At 38.9% G+C, this 21,093-nt stretch overlaps 1 protein-coding gene across 2 annotated transcripts in view; it reads left to right on the top strand.

The window, feature by feature from the left end:
* Positions 1-11,316, top strand: part of LOC124555231 (cysteine--tRNA ligase, mitochondrial) — a 101,661-nt gene extending 90,345 nt beyond the window's left edge. For both annotated transcript variants that reach the window (XM_047129088.1, XM_047129089.1), the window contains 3 exons: positions 3,507-3,623; positions 10,756-10,851; positions 11,106-11,316. In XM_047129088.1, coding sequence (XP_046985044.1) covers positions 3,507-3,623; positions 10,756-10,851; positions 11,106-11,180 — 288 coding nt within the window. In that variant the 3' untranslated portion in view covers positions 11,181-11,316. The remainder of the gene's footprint in view (positions 1-3,506; positions 3,624-10,755; positions 10,852-11,105) is intronic.
* Positions 11,317-21,093: the final 9,777 nt, after the last annotated feature.

The raw sequence follows: 21,093 nt of genomic DNA, 5'->3' as shown, positions 1-21,093 counted from the left end.
CAGTGGCCAACTACATGTCTCTTGTTGCTGTCTTGAGTAAAAGGAAGGAGTTATACATATTGTAAACAAAATTGAGTATTTGCTTGAGGCCAAGAGTGACAGGATTTATGAAACAGTGCTGTTTGTGATCTGTTGCATACTTCTGTAGCGTATGTTTGTCACATATAGGCAAATTGCACCATATATGAACAACTGGCATGAAGAGTTCCACATACTATCGCTGTAGAAGTAAACAGTGGCCACAAAAGCTTGCACGGGCTAACTAGTGTGCTACAGCTGAGCAGCTCACCATCAGATTAACTAGGAGTTTATGAAACATTTTTTTTTAAAAAAAAAAAAACAAATATAAAGATCCAAAATAATTGGATTGGATTTCAAATTCCCTTTTGGCTACCCTAATTTTAAAGTTTTACTGTTTCTAAACATTGCTTTTGTCAAATTGCACTGTAGTTCTTTGTTGATTCATTCCCCTGCCTCTGTCCAATCCAAACTAGTTCTCCACCTCTTCTCAATGTTGTCATAGTGCAGATATTGCAGAGATGGAGGTTTCACAGTATTTCAGGTCTCCAAGTTCCTCTGGTTGGTCAGGAAACATGGGGAGCTCAAATAGATGGATTTAACTGACTGCCATCTGTTTCCATCAGAAGTTTTTGATAGATTTGGATACAAAAGCTTGATGAAAAATATTATGTTTGTGTGTGTTTCAGAGAAAAAGTGCAGAGAAAAAGAAAATTGTCTAAAATTTACTGCTACTTTTCAATGCGTGGGAATAAAACAACAAAATTCACAATAGAGAATTATGTAAAAACTGGCTCTCTCTTTAGCAGGATAGGATGAAACTGCTAGAATGGCATGGAAAGGTTTGAAGATCTTGATTAAATTTAAAGTAAGAGTAATGTTAATTTTCCTGTGAAAAGCAGGAAAAATAAATTAAGAACAATGAAACCCATGATTTTGTACGAGGGTTGGAACTTAAATGGTGGCAACTATTTATTCACAACTGATACAAAAGAGTCACATGTTTGCACCTGTTACTGTCCTTCAAAGGAGTCACCAGCTTGTGTAGAACCCATTGCCGGTGATGTGGAAGGCGTAGTATACTGTTAGCAGAGCATGTTCTGTTGATGGCGCAAATGGAGCGATCTACTGCCTGTCAAATCTCTGGAACACTTCTGAAGCAGAGGCTGCAGTGGATGGGCACCACTGTTGTGGGCTGGGTATTGGGATCTAATGGACATCCAGCACGCCAGAGACCTCTGATCGGTTCACCCCGGTGGCCAACCCAGTTGCTGCTCGCACTGAGGCTGACCCTTCACCTGTGGTCGAGTGGGAGGTCGCCCTGGGGCAAAGCAGGCAGCAAAAGACTTCCCAGGCGGCCGCATGTAAGGCCTCCCCAGTTTGTCTGACAAACAGGTTCCAGGTGCTGTCTGTGGCTGACACTGTCGCTGAGCCGGGTGCTGTCGCCTGTCTTGTTTCAGAGGAAACCACTCAGCCTGCAAGATCCACACAATTGCAGAGGGTGGGATTATTAGTAGTTGAGAGCTCCAATGTTAGGCATATTATGGGGCCCCTTAGGGACTTGGCTGACAAGAAGGGTCAGAATACCAATGTGTGCTCCATGTGCATACCAAGTGGAGTCATTCCAGATGTGGAAAGGGTCCTCCCGGATGCCATGAAGAGCACTGGGTGCAGCCAACTGCAGGTGGTTGCTCACGTCGGTACCAATGGTGTGTGTCACTTTGGATCAGAAGAGATTCTCTCTGGTTTCGAGTGGCTAACAGAAGTCTTGCGTGCAAGATGAAAGCAGAGCTGACCATTTGCAAGATAGTCGACAGGACCGATTGCGGACGTGTGGTGCAGAACTGAGTGGAGGGTCTGAATCAGAGGTTCAGATGGTTCTGCGACTGTGTAGGCTGTAGATTCCTCAACTTGCGCCAAAGGGTGGTTGAGTTTCGGGTTCCGCTGAAGAGGTCAGGTGTCCACTATAAGCAGGAGGTGGCTACACGGGTGGCGTTTGATTACTTAAAAAAAAAAAAAAAAAAAAAAAAAAAAAATAGACTTGGAACACATTTTATGTGCCTTCACCTTCTTCTCCAGCAGTACTGATGAACACCCTCCTTCTTTCCCCCTTTACTTCTGTACCCATTCACCCCTCCTTCTTCCACTGCTTTTGTTGCTCCTCTCTCCTGACCATGTTCCTCTCCATATTGTCCCCACTCCATACCTCCCCCTTACCTTACCTCCTGTCTCCTTACCTCCCAGTCTCCTAATTCCCCCCACCTTCTCTCAACCCCCTCTCCCTTGCTATCCCTTCTATGCTCCCTCACTCCTGGTCTCCCATGTATCCTCCTTTACCCCCCTCTTATTCTCCCCTTCTTATTCTCCCCCCTCTTATTCTCCCCCCTCTCTTATTCTCCCCCCTCTCTTATTCTCCCCCCTCTCTTATTCTCCCCCCTCTCTTATTCTCCCCCCTCTCTTATCTCCCCCCTCTCTTATTCTCCCCCCTCTCTTATTCTCCCCCCTCTCGTATTCTCCCCCCTCTCTTATTCCCCCCCCCCCCTCATATTCTCCCCCCTCTCTCTTTCTTTCTTCCTCTCCCCCCCTCCACTTCTCTCTCCATTCCCCCTTCAGTCCATCTCCCTCCATCTCTCCATCTTCCTCCACTGTCCAGTTCCTCCTTCTCTCCCTCTTCCTCCCTCTATCCATTTCCCCCTTCTCTCCCTCTTCCCCCCTCTATCCATTTCCCCCTTCTCTCCCTCTTCCCCCTTGTATACCTTGTCCCTAGACTCTCTCTCTTCCTCCTCCTCAGTCTCTTCATCCACTCCCTCTCTTTCCATCATCTTCCTCTACCCTCAACTTCTCCTCAACATCTCACCTTGTCTCCTCTCTTCTCTCTTCATTTATTTACCCCTTTCCTGTCCTCTCTCTCTTCCTCACTTTTTTCCATCTTCTCATGTTGGACACCTCCTCTTCCTCTCTGTTAATAATCACCATTTGTTTCTCATTTCCTTTTATTTCAAAACAGTGCATTTTTTGTTATTAATGTCTGCTCCCTGCCCTTTTCTTACCATTATCTAATAGCCACAGCACCATTTGTAGTATCTTTGCTTATCTTGTCATTTATTTCACAATGCCCTCACTGATTCGTAGCTCTCTGTTTCCGTAGTTAAACCCCATCCCTGTTTCCCTAGTCTCATGTCAAGGCTTTTTTTCTCTTGAACTTTGGGTTATTTGATTGAGTCAGTTGATCAGTAGATGTAGCTTTGCATGCATTTGTTTTCCAGTTGTTCCTCTGGAATATGAATCAAATTAGAAGAATTTCAATGTGTTGATTTGTGTGTTATTTGTGGCATGCTGCATTATCTGTCAAATGAATTATGTCCTGTTTATACATACAGAGCATATAATAAAATATACTAAGATATGATGTAATAAGTTTTCTTCATAGTACATAATATACATCTATTAAATACTCCTGTATTGCTTTAATTTATTTATTCTTACAGAAACATAGTGAAACAACAGTCACAGCCGATGTTGGGCTGGTTATTGATAGTGCATTGACATTCAGGAACACTGTCAGAGAATTGTCTATATCGTCACTGAAGGATAAAGATATCGAGGTAATTAAAAGTTTTGCGCTACATAGAATTGTTAATAATTTGTCTATATGCTAACATGTTGCAGGTTCTCTACACATATTCCAGGGAAAGAAATTTGAAACTGGACTTTTAAGAAAGAGATCTCATATTTGCTGAACATTTTACAATCAGAGTTGGGTGCCACACTTATCATAAGAAAAGAGTGGTCTGGTGGCTAGGAATTAATATCGTTAATACAGGCAAGCTTGTTTGTGCTGCTATCAAACTTTTGAAAGTAGGTATGTCACACACCAACAAATAATTCCTTATCTCATCTATAGTGTTGTGTTGACTTGGTAGTGCCCCACTGAGTTACCTTCGTAACTAGTTGATGAGTCAAGGTCTCATTCGTAAAAGACTGAAGTAGGTGGTAGAAACATCCATTTACAGAAGTGAAGATAAACAAGTAACTTCTGATTGTAGGCATATCTCTTTCCATCCTATATTCTCAAACATTTTTGAGAAAATGGTGTTCAACAGAATATTTAACCACCTTCCTGAGAATAACCTTTTAACATTGTCTCAGTGTGGTTTCTATAGAGGCTTCTCTACTGAGAAAGCAATATGTGATCTCATAAGTTAAGTTTTGGTACAACTAAACATGAAATATTACCGTATTTGCATTTTATTATGTGATTTACTAAGGCCTTTGATTGTGTAGATCATACAACAGTTCTACTAGGGAAACTAAAATGTTATAGCATTAAATACATTCTACTTGCATTTTGGAATTTTATTGTAACAACAGAGAACAGAGGGTCACTTTAAGAAATAATATGACAGAAATAAGACCAAATTCAAAATGGGGAAACATTAAATATGAAGTCCTGCAAACTTTGTTATTTGACCCTTTCAGATCTTGACCTACATGAATGCTTTGCCTTAAACCCTGAAGGACACTCTACCAGACAAAGCCAGAAGAATAATGGAACAGACTTACAGCTGGTTAACAGCAAACACCAGACTCCTTAATTTTACAGAGACTCATGTAATCCAATACCAACCAAATTGAAAATTCCTTACAAATACCAGAAGTAGCTTTCAATGAGCACCCACTGGATGAGGCTCCATGTGCAAAAGTACTAGAGCAAAAAGTTCAGTTCTGCCTCCTTTGCACTTAAAAATCTCACTCATTGTGTTGACATGCAGATAGGTTTGTTAGCATACTCTATACAGGGTGTTACAAAAAGGTACGGCCAAACTTTCAGGAAACATTCCTCACACACAAAGAAAGAAAATATGTTATTTGGACATGTTTCCGGAAACGCTTACTTTCCATGTTAGAGCTCGTTTTATTACTTCTCTTCAAATCACATTAATCATGGAATGGAAACACACAGCAACAGAACGTACCAGCGTGACTTCAAACACTTTGTTACAGGAAATGTTCAAAATGTCCTCCGTTAGCGAGGATACATGCATCCACCCTCCGTCGCATGGAATCCCTGATGCGCTGATACAGCCCTGGAGAATGGCGTATTGTATCACATCCGTCCACAATACGAGCACGAAGAGTCTCTACATTTGGTGCCGGGGTTGCGTACACAAGAGCTTTCAAATGCCCCCATAAATAAAAGTCAAGAGGGTTGAGGTCAGGAGAGCGTGGAGGCCATGGAATTGGTCCACCTCTACCAATCCCATCGGTCACCGAATCTGTTGTTGAGAAGCGTACGAACACTTCGACTGAAATGTGCAGGAGCTCCATCGTGCTTGAACCACATGTTGTGTCATACTTGTAAAAGCACATGTTCTAGCAGCACAGGTAGAGCATCCCGTATGAAATCATGGCGGTGAATCGAGGAAGTACAGTACATACTGACGAAACTAAAATGAGCTCTAACATGGAAAGTAAGTGTTTCCGGACACATGTCCACATAACATATTTTCTTTCTTTGTGTGTGAGGAATGTTTCCTGAAAGTTTGGCCGTACCTTTTTGTAACTCCCTGTATACGAGGGTTTTTCGGAAAGTAAAGATACACCGTATGCCAGATGAACAGAAGAGTTTTGGCAAGCAAGTTGGCAACACTGGTGTTAACCTTGAACCATTAGCGTTCCCCTCGCAGTCGTTTGGCAGCATAGGTGGGGGTGGTGGGATCACTCATGGGAAAATTCCGGTAGTTGTAGGTGTTAGAGCTGTATCTTTTTTAGATTGAAGTCAGCTGACAGGTATTCCTGCTTAAGGGAAGTCTCTCTAACAAAGAAACCACTTTCGACAAAGCTTAGGTATCCGATTAATGAGGGAATTAGTATATTTCATCAAAACATACAAGGCATTAGAGATAAAGTTAGTGAACTGCTTATAGATGTTGACTCTGAAATTATTGGTATATCTGAACACTTCTTAAATAAGGAGATAATTCAGAGGCTTCCTTTACCAGGATACAGGTTGGCTGGCAGCTTTTCTAGGAGCTCTTTGCGGTGTGGGGGAGTAGCCATGTATGTGAAAAACGGTATCCCATTTGAGTCAATTGATGTTTCAAAGTACTGCACTGAAAAGGTGTTTGAATGTTGTGCAGGTGTGGTTAAATTTAGTGGAGCTTAACTTCTTACTGTTGTTATTTATAGATCCCCGGACTCCGATTTCACAACATTTTTGCTAAAGCTAGAGGAGGTTCTTGGTTCACTTTATAGAAAATACAAAAAGTTAGTTATATGTGGTGACTTCAATATAAAGTGTATAAGTGATTGTGCAAGGAAAAGGATGCTGGTAGACCTCCTTAATTCATATAATCTTATGCAAACCATATTCTTTCCAACGAGAGTGCAAGGGAACAGTAGAACAACCATAGACAAAATTTTTGTTCATTCGTCATTACTAGAAGGGCATTCTGTTAGCAAAATGGTGAATGGCCTTTCAGATCATGATGCACAAATTTTAAGTCTAAAAGATTTTTGTGCTGCAACACATGTTAAATATAGTTACCAACTTTTTAGGAAAGCTGATCCAGTTGCTGTAGAGACTTTTGTAAACCTTATCAAGGAACAAGAGTGGCAAGATGTTTATAGTGCTGATACAGTAGACGATAAATATAATGCTTTCCTCAAGACTTTTCTCGTGCTCTTTGAAAGTTGCTTTCCATTATAACGTTCAAAACAGGGTACTAGCACAAACAGGCAGCCTGGGTGGCTGACTAAAGGTATAAGAATATCTTGTAGAACAAAGTGGCAATTATATCAAAACGTTAGAAACAGTCACAATCTAAATGCAGTAGCCCATTACAAACAGTATTGTAAGGTGCTTAAAAAAGTTATTAGGAAGGCAAAAAGTATGTGGTATGCAGATAGAATAGCTAAGTCTCAGGATAGAATTAAATCCATATGGTCAGTCATAAAGGAAGTTGCTGGTCTGCAGAGACAGGTTGAGGATATAGAATCAGTGCGTAGTGGGAATGTCCGTGTTACTGATAAGTCGCATATATGTACAGTATTTAATAATCACTTTCTGAATATAGCAGGTGAACTAAATAGAAACCTAGTCCCAACAGGGAATCATATAGCGCTCGTAGAAAAAAGTGTTCTGAGACTGTTACCTGAAATGCTCCTCCATGATACTGACAAGAGGGAGATTGAGTTAATAATTAAATCACTAAAGACCAAGAACTCTCATGGATATGATGGGGTATCTAGCAGAATACTGAAGCATTGTTCCATGTATGTTAGCCCAGTACTTAGCCATATCTGTAACTTTTCCTTTAGGAGTGGTCGGTTTCCTAACCGATTAAAGTACTCGGTAGTGAAGCCACTTTATAAAAAGGGAGACAGGGATAATGTTGATAATTATAGACCTATTTCTATGCCATCGGTGTTTGCTAAAGTTATCGAGAGGGTTGTATATACAAGGTTACTGCAGCATTTAAATTCACATAATTTGCTGTCAAATGTACAGTTTGGTTTTAGAAATGGCTTAACAACTGAAAATGCTATAGTCTCTTTTCTCTGCGAGGTTTTGGACGGATTAAATAAAAGGTTGCGAACGTTAGGTGTTTTCTTTGATTTAACGAAGGCTTTTGACTGTGTTGACCACAAAATATTACTGCAGAAGTTGGAACATTATGGAGTAAGGGGAGTAGCTTACAATTGGTTCGCCTCTTACTTTAAGAACAGAAAGCAGAAGGTAATTCTCCGCAATATTGACAGTGGTAATGATGTTCAGTCCCAATGGGGCACTGTTAAATGGGGCATTCCACGAGGATCGGTGCTGGGGCCACTGCTGTTTCTTATTTACATAAATGATATGCCTTCTAGTATTACAGGTGATTCAAAAATATTTCTGTTTGCTGATGACACCAGCTTGGTAGTGAAGGATCTTGTGTGTAATATTGAAACATTATCAAATAATGTAGTTCATGAAATAAGTTCGTGGCTTGTGGAAAATAATTTGATGCTAAATCACAGTAAGACTCAGTTTTTACAGTTTCTAACTCACAATTCAACAAGAACTGATATTTTAATCAGACAGAATGGGCATGTTATAAGCGAGACGGAACAGTTCAAGTTCCTAGGCGTACGGATAGATGGTAAGCTGTTGTGGAAAGCCCATGTTCAGGATCTTGTTCAGAAACTAAATGCAGCTTTATTTACCATTAGAACAGTATCTGAAATAAGTGACATTTCAACACAAAAAGTAGTCTACTTCGCATATTTTCATACGCTTATGTCGTATGGTATTATTTTTTGGGGTAATTCTTCTGATTCAAAAATGGTATTTTTGGCTCAAAAACAGGCTGTTCGAGCTATGTGTGGTGTAAGTTCGAAAACCTCTTGTTGACCCCTATTCAATAGTCTGGGAATTTTGACATTGCCCTCACAGTATATATTTTCTTTAATGTCGTTTGTTGTTAGCAATATTAGCTTATTCCCAAGAGTTAGCAGCTTTCACTCAGTTAATACTAGGCAGAAATCAAATCTGCATGTGGAATGCACTTCCTTGACTCTTGTGCAGAAAGGAGTGCAGTATTCTGCTGCATCCATTTTCAATAAGCTACCACAAGAACTCAAAAATCTTAGCAGTAGCCCAAACGCTTTTGAGTCTAAACTGAAGAGTTTCCTCATGGCTCACTCCTTCTACTCTGTCGATGAGCTCCTGGAAGAGCTAAAAAATTAAGCAAATTCCAGTGTTACATTCTTGATTTTCTTTATTTAAACTAACGACGTGTTGCCTGAATATGTTTCTTATATTTCATTTTATCTGTTTCTACAATCGTGTTATAATTTCATGTATTGACTCGTTCCATGACCTTGGAGACTTCTCCTTAATGTGGTCCCACGGAACAATAAATAAATAAATAAATAAAAAACTTTGCTTCTCGTTGGAGTAGGTCGTGTTTAAGATGGCTACGCCGATTCAGAATCCTGCCAAATGCGAAGTGCGCTCCATCATACGTTTTCTTCATGCAAAAGGTCAGTGACCAGTGGATATTCACAAATAAATTGTTCCTGTTTATCGGAACATTATCAATTGACAAAATGTAATGAAATGGTGTCGTCATTTCTCTGTAGGTAAGACCGATGTTCATGACGAACAAAGAACAGGTCGACCATCTGTGATCTTTGATGCCCTTCTTCGGAGAACGGAGGAAACAATTCATGCGAATAGACATCTCACATTGAAAGAATTGCATCAGATCATACCGGACGTGTCAATGACAACTCTTTATGACACTATAACTGTCAAATTAGGGTACAGGAAATTGTGTGCGCGCTGGGTTCCAAAACTGTTAACAGAAGAACACAAAAAGAAATGGATGGGCTTTGCACTCTACTTCCTCACACGCTATGCTGAAGCAGGTGATGAGTTCCTTGATCACATTGTGACAGGTGACGAGAAATGGGTTTATCACCATACGCCTGAATCCAAGCAACAATCAGTGCAATGGCGCCATTCGAATTCACCAAAAGCCAAGAAATGCAGTGAAGAAAATCATGGCTTCTGTTTTTTGAGACAGACAAGGCATTCTTCTGCTGGAATTTATGCCTCCTGGAATGACAATTAATGCTGCTGCATATTGCCGGACTTTGAAATGTCTTCGAAGGGCAATTCAAAATAAACTCAGAGGAATGCTGACAAGTGGAGTCTGCTTACTTCATGACAACGCTCGGCCTCACACAGCGCTCGTAACCAAAGCACCACTCAAACAATTCAAATGGGACGTATTGGACCATCCGCCATACAGTGCCCACCGACTTCCATATCTTCTGTTACCTGAAGTCACGTCTTGGTGGAAAATCATTCCACGACAATGAAGAGATCAAAGATGAAGTTGAAATGTGGTTCCGACAACAGGCGGCAACCTTCTGTGACTGTGGGATACAAAAGCTTGTGCACCGACTTAACAAATGTTTGGATAACAGGGGTGATTATGTCGAAAAATAACAAATAATCCAGTTAATAAGATGTAACTGACGTTTTCTAAATAAATGTTCTGTTTAAGGACTGCGAGCCATTGTATCTTTACTTTTCGAAATGCCCTCATACTTTCACTCACTAGTGTCCTGTGGCATGATCTTCTGGGACAGTGCAGCTAAGATTAAAAATGTATTTATCCTATAGAAGCATGCAGTAAGAATATTGTGTAAAGTTAATAACCGGACAGCTTGCAGAAGCTTCTTCGGGGACTGAGGGATTCTTGCAGTTACATACCAATATGTAAACATCCTAATGGTATTGTGTGTGAGTTTAGCATGAACTGTGCAAATCACAACCACAATACTAGAAGTAAAATTTAATTTCCATATGGATTATGCACTCCAGTCTAGGGTTAAGACATAATAATGATAAATATTTGCTATGCCATGCTAGCCTGCGACACTCCATAGGCCATATACTAAGATCAAAGAACATTAGTGAAGAATTGGTTAGTGATGTATATAAAATAGTACTGAGAAACATGTAATTTTAGCAGAAGAGGTGGTGACAGTTCACCTGCTTGGGCTATGGATGCTGATCCAATTTTTTCTTTGAAATCGACGTCACATTCTGTGTCTAGAGCGTTGTATGAATATGAATATGAACATGACTCTCAGTACCTGCTATGCAAATGTAATACAATTACTGTCTGATTTTCCTGTTATTCATTACCTCCACATAGCATTATATTCTGTGATTATTTTCAGAATCGTGCTGAAAAATCAAAAGCAAATTCCGAGGCCTTGTTGAAAGCATGTGACAACTTCAGGGATGATCTTCGCAGTGCCGGCATAATAATTAAGGTACATCTACTTCTGACAAGATTAAATGCTACGTTCAGCATGACTCTTTAATTCATTAAGAGGCAGACATAATAGAAAATTATTGAAATGAAGCTTAACTTGGAATGAGACCAGTCCAATCGTTAAAACAGTATTACCAGTATTCATTGTTGCAGTACATTATCTGCATGCAAGATAACAATTACATTTGATCTATGGTTCCATACACACATTCTTTGAATTAGTCATGTAATTATACTGTTTTGGTTTTTCAGGATCATAACAAAAAGTCATCTTGGGTGTACAATAAATCTGGAGTTGACAGAACAAAAACTACTGGAAAGATGTAAACCGTAATGATTTATGAAACTGTTGCATAATTTGAAACTTATTTATCAGTGTTGTCATTCTGTTACATCACTTCAGTCAGAACAACCATTGTAATATTGTTTCTTCCCATTTGTGTGAATTAAATAACTGAACTTATGTTTGAGTTTTATGATAGAATATACCCTAAATACAATCTTATAATTTGCACCACATGAAAGAGTTTGAAACTCACTGTCAAAAGAGCTATCTATAGCAGAGAACAAGTGTCAGATTCAGTTTTACTGTCTCATTTCTGTGCAAAGTAAAATAATTGATTTAAAAGTCAGAAAGTAATTGCGAATAACCTTCTATACCTGAACTAATCCTCAAGCAGAAGTTTTCGCCATTATTCTCTGAATTCAATGCTGTCACCACTTTGTGGTTCTCTTGCCATATTGTAATTTCCTCGCTGCCTTTGTCATAGATTTTCATCACAATATAATGTGTGGAACTTGGTTGTAGATGTTTAATTTGTGAGTGAAAAGCCTAAAAGTTGTGTTTACAAAAGATTTGTTTGGTTGCATATAAACCATTCGTAAATATATAGTCATGAAGTAGTTAAAATACTTGGAATTATAATTAAGCTGACAGTGTTCTGAGTGCTGCAGTGTGGGCTGTATACATTGCAGGATGCTGAAACGTCGTAGATACGTTCATTATTCACAGTGCTCATTGAGTATGCTGGAAAAAAGTAGTTTCTGCCATTGGTTGAAAATATGGTGTTGCAATCAGTCAGAATGTCAGTTGTTCCCTGTTTTGACATCAGTATGCTGTTCGTCACATTGTGACTCCTGAAGCTTTGGAAATCCCTAGGTTTCTTGTTGAAAACGTAATATAGAAGCATGTAATGGTGATGTCCACAGTACAACAAATGCCTATCATCTGCAGTCTAGTGGCCCCTTAGAATGCTTTAATAAGGCTTTGGCACATATGTTCTCAATTTACATTGGTGTTGAACAGAGGGCTATATGCAATACTGCCTATCATGACAGTTGCATACAACACAGCAGAGCAATAGTTTACATGTCTCACACCATTTTTCCTGATTTGTGGTCAAGAGGTTGAAACAATAATGGACACTTCACGTTCATTTTAACTTGATGATGGTCAGGATGTTTATGGCAAATAGCTAATCACCAGAACTGAAGAAATAATATAGCTGATGTGGTTATGGACATCTCACATCTATGATAAGGACCATGACTGTTATAATGATAGACACTGGCTTTTGAGCTGCAACTCAGGTGACCTAATGTGGTTGGTGTACCAGAAATGCACAACGTTGGTGTATCAGAAATATAATTAGTGCCACTGTAGCTGGCACTGAATCCTGTGTTGCCTATGAAGTCAAGGATGATAATCCTACATTGAGGAGACAAAAGAGTCAAGACATTATCCATTTCCTTCACATGAAGTTTTGTCATAGTCCTGAGGTGCAGATCTTCAATAGGGGTTTCCAATGCAAGGAACGTGAAGCTGTGTATGATGATCGTCATGCCTCAGTGTAAGTATCGTCTCTAATCGCTTCGATGTTGATGGGACATTAAGGCACAATCTCCATCCCCCCCCCCCCCCCCTACTCTAAGTAACTCCATTTAAATGTCAAAAGGATCGTGCAGACATATCAACATGGCCAAAACCAAGGATCCATCATCAATGTCATATGAAGGACTAGACCTTTTCCAATGATGGGGAGGAATACCGTGTGTGGTACACCACTGCCACGGTGTAGTGGTTATAGTTGTTGGCTTGTGAAGTACAGGTCACCAGTTCGATTCTGGCCCCCTGCAATTATCATTTAAGATTTGTAATTTGTTGGAAATTCTGGGAGTTATTTGCTTACAGAATGTTGAAGTTCACTGGAACATTCTGTTGATTCATAAATCTCAGCACTATCTACTGAGGCAGGCAGTTTAACTCAGTCCTTTTGTATATGCTTAATTAAAGTGCTTACAGTGTGGGGTGTTAGTTCATGTTGATGGCCCTGTTATTGTGACTGGTACTTGATTGCAGATTCTACATGATCATGTTACATATACAAGAAGTTTAATATAGCATGTCTAATTAAAATCAGTTTGTAGGTGATATGAACTACACCTTTGATACACTAGTTAGATGTAACAAACATATATTATCACAATTGCTGGAAAGCTCTTTGCCAAAAATCTATCAATGTTGTGAAGTTGCACTGTTTAGTTAGGTTAAATGTAGAATAATTCAACAAAATCTGAAATCTAGTTTTTTCCATACTGCTTCAGTGCCATCATACTCACTTATAATTTGCCAACTAATCACATTAACAACCTTGGTATAGTGGGTGTACATAAATGTGCAAAAGCTTAAATAAAATTAAAAAAACTACTTCACATTAATTTCATTTTCTTTCAGAGTGTATTGGGTCTGGTTGTTTCAGATTTAGCAGCATACCTTAGCACCACCACAGGTGTATAATTTAATATGTAACTAGAGCAAGAACTGTTAGCCGTTCCTTGCTCTGTTTGTATAGTGCTTCTGTACAATTTATTAATCACCCTTCTTGACAGTGTTACCCACTCTACACCAGAGCTTGTGTTTTTTCTATAAACTGTTAGCAAAATCATTTAGTTAGTCTTTAATAAAAGATGGTCTGCTCATGTGCATGTAAATAAAGGAAAGTGAACAATGCATGCAAACTGCATTGTTTGTTTGGGCTGCTCCTAGCATTACATATATTGTTACCACAGGAAGGATTTCAGATCCTGCTAACTTCATGTACAAGTTCCAACATTGGTGTCTCGTCCAATATGCCTTATCTGTCTAGGCTGACTGCTGTAAATAATCTCAGGGCAGTGATGACTGAGACTACTAGCCACCTGGCATACTATTTAATCATAGCTGTTATATGGACATAAATAGTTTGGACAAGAAGAGAATAGAAGCTTTCGAAATGTGGTGCTACAGAAGAATGCTGAAGATTAGATGGGTAGATCACATAACTAATGAGGAAGTATTGAATAGGATTGGGGAGAAGAGAAGTTTGTGGCACAACTTGACCAGAAGAAGGGATCGGTTGGTAGGACATGTTCTGAGGCATCAAGGGATCACCAGTTTAGTATTGGAGGGCAGCGTGGAGGGTAAAAATCGTAGAGGGACACCAAGAGATGAATACACTAAGCAGATTCAGAAGGATGTAGGTTGCAGTAGATACTGGGAGATGAAAAAGCTTGCACAGGATAGAGTAGCATGGAGAGCTGCACCAAACCAGTCTCTGGACAGAAGACCACAACAACAACATATGGACATACATAGAAATTGTTTCATGCTGAGGCAGTGTGTCATCTGTGCTATTCAGAAGGGATTTTGTCTTCATAAGAGATGTGTAGTGCCCCAATAGATGATGCATTCTTACAACAAGCAAAAGTTAGAGAGACACATACCATTGCTGTGGTAAATGGACTGTCAGATTGTGATAAGTAGTTACACGTATTGGATAAATTGGTTACGTATACAGTTCTGCATAGAGAGGCTGTTTAATGACAAAATAAATGAAAGACTTTAGTGTAAGCTTAAAAAAATGTTGACTCAAATTAAGTTTGCCATGAGCCCAGTACCAGCTCTAAACTAAAAATATTTCTTAGTTAGTTTGTTTCCATTCTTGAAAACTGTTTTCGTAACAACAACAAAATTAAATGCAATAATAGAAACTCTTCAAAAATAAAGAAGAAGAAGATTGTCTCAATAAAAAGATTAGATTAATAAAATTATCACTGTTTTCAAGTATAGAAGGGAAGATCTTGTAATTACAGAGAACTTTCGTATTATAAATAGTGTCATAAAATATTGTGGAAGGTTATTAAAAAATCTGGGAATATGCATATCAGGTCTCAAACTCTACTAAGACTACTAGCTGTACATTTACTCAGTACATAATAAAATTTTTAAAATTATGAAATACCACCAGTTGTAATATTTTACAATTTATAGAAGTTATTTTATCCTGTCAGATATAGCAATTGATGACAGAAATTTTATTTATATGAAAATTGTATCGCATTGTAAACCTTATTCAGTGCAACTAACACAATTCAAGCAATTATAGAATGTTCTTCGAGTAATCCATTGAGGGATGCCAGGAGTAGGCTTACCATATCTTGAGGATTAGCCTGGACTGCCCTGGTTTTAAGTGCTGTCCAAAATTTGAGAATTTTACGACTTGTGAAGAGTATTTTTTTAGACCTATGTGTTCGACATTGCATTTTTAGACATTCGCATATGGCCAAGCCTCCATCAGACAATCTTGGAGCAAGCACTGATATCAATGGGGGAGGCATAGCTACCAATTGTGAAATATTTTTTCACTTATGTTTGGCCATTTGGCAGCACAGCAGGAGCAATGTGTTAATGTTGTCATGTGTGCAGTAACTCCTCTACATGTTTAGTCATTATCATCTCTATTCATTTTATGTTTCATCCTTTAGCAATGGGCAAAAGAAAGTGCTTGTTTAATGTTAACCTACAACAGGAATACAAATTTTTGAAATTGTGTAATGACAGTAATAATGAATATGTTTTTTGTACTATGTACATTTCCTGGAGAATTTTCTGTTACACATAAAAGAAAGAACAATACTAAAGACAAAACATAGGCATGCCATTAATGTTACTTGTTCACCAGACATAAGAGATTTTTTTTAAAGCTAAAGATGGGAATTATGATCTGGAGTGTGCTAATAAAGACTCTATATTGTCATACTGTACACAACAGACTGCATATCTAAATTGGTTAAAAAGTTGAATGATCCAAAATTGTTATCTGCTAGAGCTAAAAGCTGAGGTAATTATTGTTAATGTTACTTCACCATTTGTATATGATAATGCATTGTGTTCTTTGGAAAACATTAATTATGTAACGGTAATGATGAATCAATAGCTCAAACAGAAGTGAAGTAAAACTTGATCCAATTGCAAAATATTTTAGTCTGGAACAGGGAATACAAGGTAAACTTTTAAATTTTGATGAAATATCATGTGAAATTGCACAAATTTTGACTCATTATCTCTTGCAGCATCTGAAAACATACAAACATGAAGGAAAGTTGGTTTATTATATTGCTGATAAAGCTACAGTAATTTTGGTAGTGTGAAGACGGGGGGGGGGGGGGGGGGGGGGGAATGAAAATGTGTTCAGAAAACTTCAAATCAATGTAGATAGACCTGTTTTAGGAATTGGTTATCCAGCCCACATTGTACATAAATCATTTCTGAAAAAAGTCATGCTCATTGAAAAATACAACTGAATAAATAAAGTGTAATGTTTCAATAAAATGTTAAGACTTTCAAGTAATTTCAAAAATATGTCTTGGATTGGACACAAAAGATGTCGTTAATACGTCCTGGGTTGGACCCAAAAAAGTATGGTAAGCCTAGACAAGGGAGAAATTGTAGTGCTCATTCCAAAAATTTCAATTATATGACTACTGCTATTCACCATCTACTTCTTTTGCTGTACTATTTTATATGAAACAGGTTGCAGAACTGATCCTATTTTCAGGTGATGAAAGTATTCTTGTAAAGTCAAGGAGAGAAGCATCAACAGGGAATTTTTGTAATAATTATTTGCTGGTTTTGCACGAATCATTAGGGTAGCTCAGGGATGCAGGGGTCTACTTGAATTGACTATTTTTACTGTAGCTGTATATGTGATGAAAGTGGATCATATTTCTACAAACCAAACAGCCCACAGTGGGTAGAGTCTACTACTGATTAAAAGCTCCAGCACTGCCAAGATGTTAATTTAAATATGTCAGTAGTCATAGGGTACATCTGTATTAAAATGTATTTATGATAGCCAAAAGGGAAAAAGGCTGTTGACTTTTCAGCTATAAATTTAAATTAGAGAATTGACTTTGGACTGAAGTACTGCTTATTGTGACAGCTAATTTTAAATACGTGCTATGACTTTTCAATTGCCAAAAGTTATGAGAATGCCCAGTTGATGCTGAAACATGAAGTTTCTTCAATTCTAGTAAATTTCTTATCTCCCTCCAGGACACTATGGGTATTCACAAGAAAGAATTGTGAAAGAAATTTTGTGATAAAGGGGTATGGATGTCTGAAACATCATCAAGCAAGTTTGTGGTATCACATGTAGCACTCCCTTATTGATTACAAAATACAAGCACCTCAAAAGTGCAGCAGTAGATGCATACATTAGGTAACCGCTGGAAGTAATAGACAACAAAGCAATTCAGAAGCATGTTTCTAGATTTGATACCAGTAGATTTGACCATCATGTGAGTGTTACAGAGATGCTTCATGAACCCAAATAGGAATTTGTGGAGGAAAGACAACATTCTTTTCACAGAACACTATTGAGAAAATTTAAAGAACCAGGATTGGAAGCTGACTACAGTATTATTCTACTGTTGCCAACCTACATTTTGCATAAGGACCATGAAGATAAGAGAAATTATGGGTCATACAGAGGCATGTAGACAGTTGTTTTTCCCTTGCTCCCTTTGTGAGTGGAATAGGGAAGCAAATTACTAGTAGACGTACAAGGTACCCTCTGCCATGCATCATATTGGAAGTATGTATGTAGTTGTGTAAGTGTAGTCACTCTCCAATCTAGCTGAACTGCCAAAAGTACTGCACAAATAGCCAGCTTCCAACTAAAGCATAGAAAGATAAAGTCCAAGTAACAATCCTAACATACTCATAAAAAAGTCCAATGCTTAATTTTAGAGGTCAACAAATACAAATCACTTAACAGTCCTCGTAAACTGAACTGGTGTGTTGGTTGGTCAGTATTCAGTTTCAGGTACAGGCCTCATAATGGGCCAGTGCTATATGCCAATGGAAATGCAGGTAAGGATATGGTAGATTGGTGGTACTGAACCACCTGTAAGTTGCAGGTTTAGCCTTTCATCCAGTAAAGATACAAGATTTGTCCTTAATTTAACCACGCATAAGAGTTGTAGCACCCTGGTGTATTCTGGGGTCAGCAAGGAGATAGGGAGGCAGTTATAAAGGTATCTCCAAAGGAATGAGCAACTTCTCAGTGTCATGTAGTCGACTTGTGGCTGGAGATAGTGATGCTGGGTTGTGGAGAAGGGTCATTGATGGCAGGGGCTCTCTGTCAGTTGGGACACTCCAGAGTGTGTCACAAAAGTCTGCATCAGGACTTGGCTTTGGATAAGGGTACTGATTGTATGGGTTTCATGCTGTTGGAAACACATGATCTGTAATTTGTTTTCATTCCACCCTAAATAGTTGTGACAGAGACAAAAGGAAGTGCTTGCTGTATCAACATGGTAACAACTGGTTCCAGTGCCAGGTCAGTTGATTGTGCTCATTTAAGATCCTCGCTGGGCTACACTTGTTTTCTGCAAGAGTTCCAAAATGTGGTGAGAATGCCTCTTGTAATATTATAGACAGCTCTCTTCCATGTTGAACTTGAAGGCTCAACCATCCAATCTTTTTGCTGATTGGATGTTGGTTGAGAAGGTGGGAAAGTAGTTTTGGAAAATGTGCGGTAAGTAAAAAATTGCTTGATTTTGAAAGAAGTCCAAAAACTCGAGCTATTCGTTGGGAATTTCGGAAACGCTGTGAAAATATTTCTGATACACTGGAAGAAGAGAGTACTTCAACATTTCGACATAGAATTTACTTATAGGCTAATAACGTTTCTTTCAAAACAGTAAACATTAAAAATGGGTCACACCATCAGACACAAAACACGTGCAGAACGTTAACAGTGGGATTTAACGACAATCATTTTAATCTTCAGTCCTTGTCTGTTTAAGAAATAAAAGTTTTGTAGTTTAGCTCTTAGTGGTTGCTTAAAACTTGTGCACACGCGCCGTCAAATGGCGCACATTCCGAAATAATGCTCCTACACAAATCGTTTGTTGCGAAACAGAAACAATATTGTCACAGTTTCACAGACAATGGAGCTTTACGTGGCACATCCTTTCCCTCAGTGCTAATTCTGCATTTTTTTTTTTCAATTAGAAATGGTTGAACAGTTGTACGTTAGCCACTATTCCCCTCTTCTTGCAACGCGGCCCCGTTACACTTGACGTTAATTTCGAATTTACGTTTTCATTCACGTCTGTTTTGAAAAAGCCCTGTGATTTCATCTTTTGGAACACAGGGTAAAGAAGTTTTGAGAACTTAACTCTAGGATTTCCTTGAAAAACAACTTCAGTAGTTTCTTCAGAACTTGTTTCCGACACGTTATCCTCTAGTGATTTTTGAAATTATTATTTTTTAAATTAATGGAACACTTCGTAGCGAAATTCTATGGGATTGTGTTCAGCAATAAAGTGCGTGTCCATGATCCAATGTATTTTTTTACGAACAAAGACCAGAGTAGTATCTTTCTTTTCATTTTAAAATAATTATTTTTCTATGCAACGTTATATTTTGTGTAGCAAGTGAAAAACGTTGACCAAATTCTCTTAGTAGAAGGAGGCAGGATGAGTCACACACCTGAGAACCTAGAACTTTCACAAGTGCAGCACGCACCTGGCAGCACGCCAACACGAACGGGTCCTGGAGTGGTGGGTATTAGAATACAGGACATTCGTTCCCGAGAACTGTTCAGTTCTCGGATCGTTTACCACCACATTGAATTTGTTTGGGGAGTGTAGGATCTGAATATCCAACCGGCAATCCTGATTTAAATATCCCGTGTCTTCCAAAAATCGCTCACGGGAAAAAAAGAATAAAGTTGCTGCTTTAAAACACGTCGCAGCATCCTGATACAACTGAGCTAGTGCTTCGTCTCTAATAACATCGGCGTCGACAAGAAATAAAGCTGTCGTCTTTCTTAGTTCTTGCAAAATGTTTGATGCGTGTTTTTCATAAACACGGCCGAGCCGTTCATCTGAACTGTTGCTCCAGCAGATAACGACTAATGACTTCACTTCCTGTGGCGTATTGTAAAGAAAGAAGGAAGAACTGTACCTACGATTTAAGGTGTTCGCATGTTTCATGAGTTTCACATTAACGAAAAATCACGGAGACACGGAAATTCGTACAGCTAACCTTGTCATAATTTAGTAAGAAGTTTTTCGTCCCCTCATCAGTCGATTCCCTCAAAAATGACTTTACGGCGCAACTATTGGCTAGCTCGTAGCATGTGAACTAACTTTATTAGCTGTGCGCAGCTTAGCAGAACGGGCGCTGGGTCAATGTACTTCCGGTGGTGCCGGAAGTTCGCCGTTGTAAAGAGGAGGAGGAGGAGGTTGTTAATGTTCTCGTTTTATTTCAAGAAGAAGATAGAATCGTCTGCGCCCATTGACATAGTATCCGGCGCTAATTAACTTGAGCTTCCCGGCCAGAGCGCGTCACGCAGATAGTGGTAGCTATCCAATTTGTGCCGATTTCCGAGTTTTACGCGATTACGTATATGCGAGATTCCGTTTCTGAAACGCATTTCACTGGAGGCAACTCTGTTGTATCGTGCACTGGAAAATTGTTACGTGACTAATAAAAATTTTCATTAGTGCTTCTCATTTTGTGTAAATCGTTAAAAACACGCATACTTGTTTTCCGCAGTGACATGGTAAAACGAGTCTAAAATCTCCCCGTTATAACATACAACTAACCGTTAGCATCTGCAGAAACGTAGATGACGGGGGAAATGTGGTTTTTATCCAACTGTCGTGAGCGACGGGGAAATCGTTTATTGTCACGCCTTATATAATGATGATCGTTAATAGTTTGCACTGCATTTTGCACTAGCGGAACTTTGAACTTAATTAATACGATAAGATGCATTTTCGTCCAAATTCTAATTGGACATTAACTAGAGTAAGCGCAGACCAACAGTGATAAGACACTGCAAGCGTTTTGTAATGTTGAGAAAGGCAAGGCAAAGAGAGGTACTACAGTGGTAAAGGTACTGAA

The sequence above is a fragment of the Schistocerca americana genome, chromosome X, assembly GCF_021461395.2.
Source record: "Schistocerca americana isolate TAMUIC-IGC-003095 chromosome X, iqSchAmer2.1, whole genome shotgun sequence".
NCBI classification, from domain to species: Eukaryota; Metazoa; Arthropoda; class Insecta; order Orthoptera; family Acrididae; genus Schistocerca; species Schistocerca americana.
Note: the sequence above shows the minus strand (reverse complement) of the source record. Positions and strands in the feature narration are given on the sequence as shown.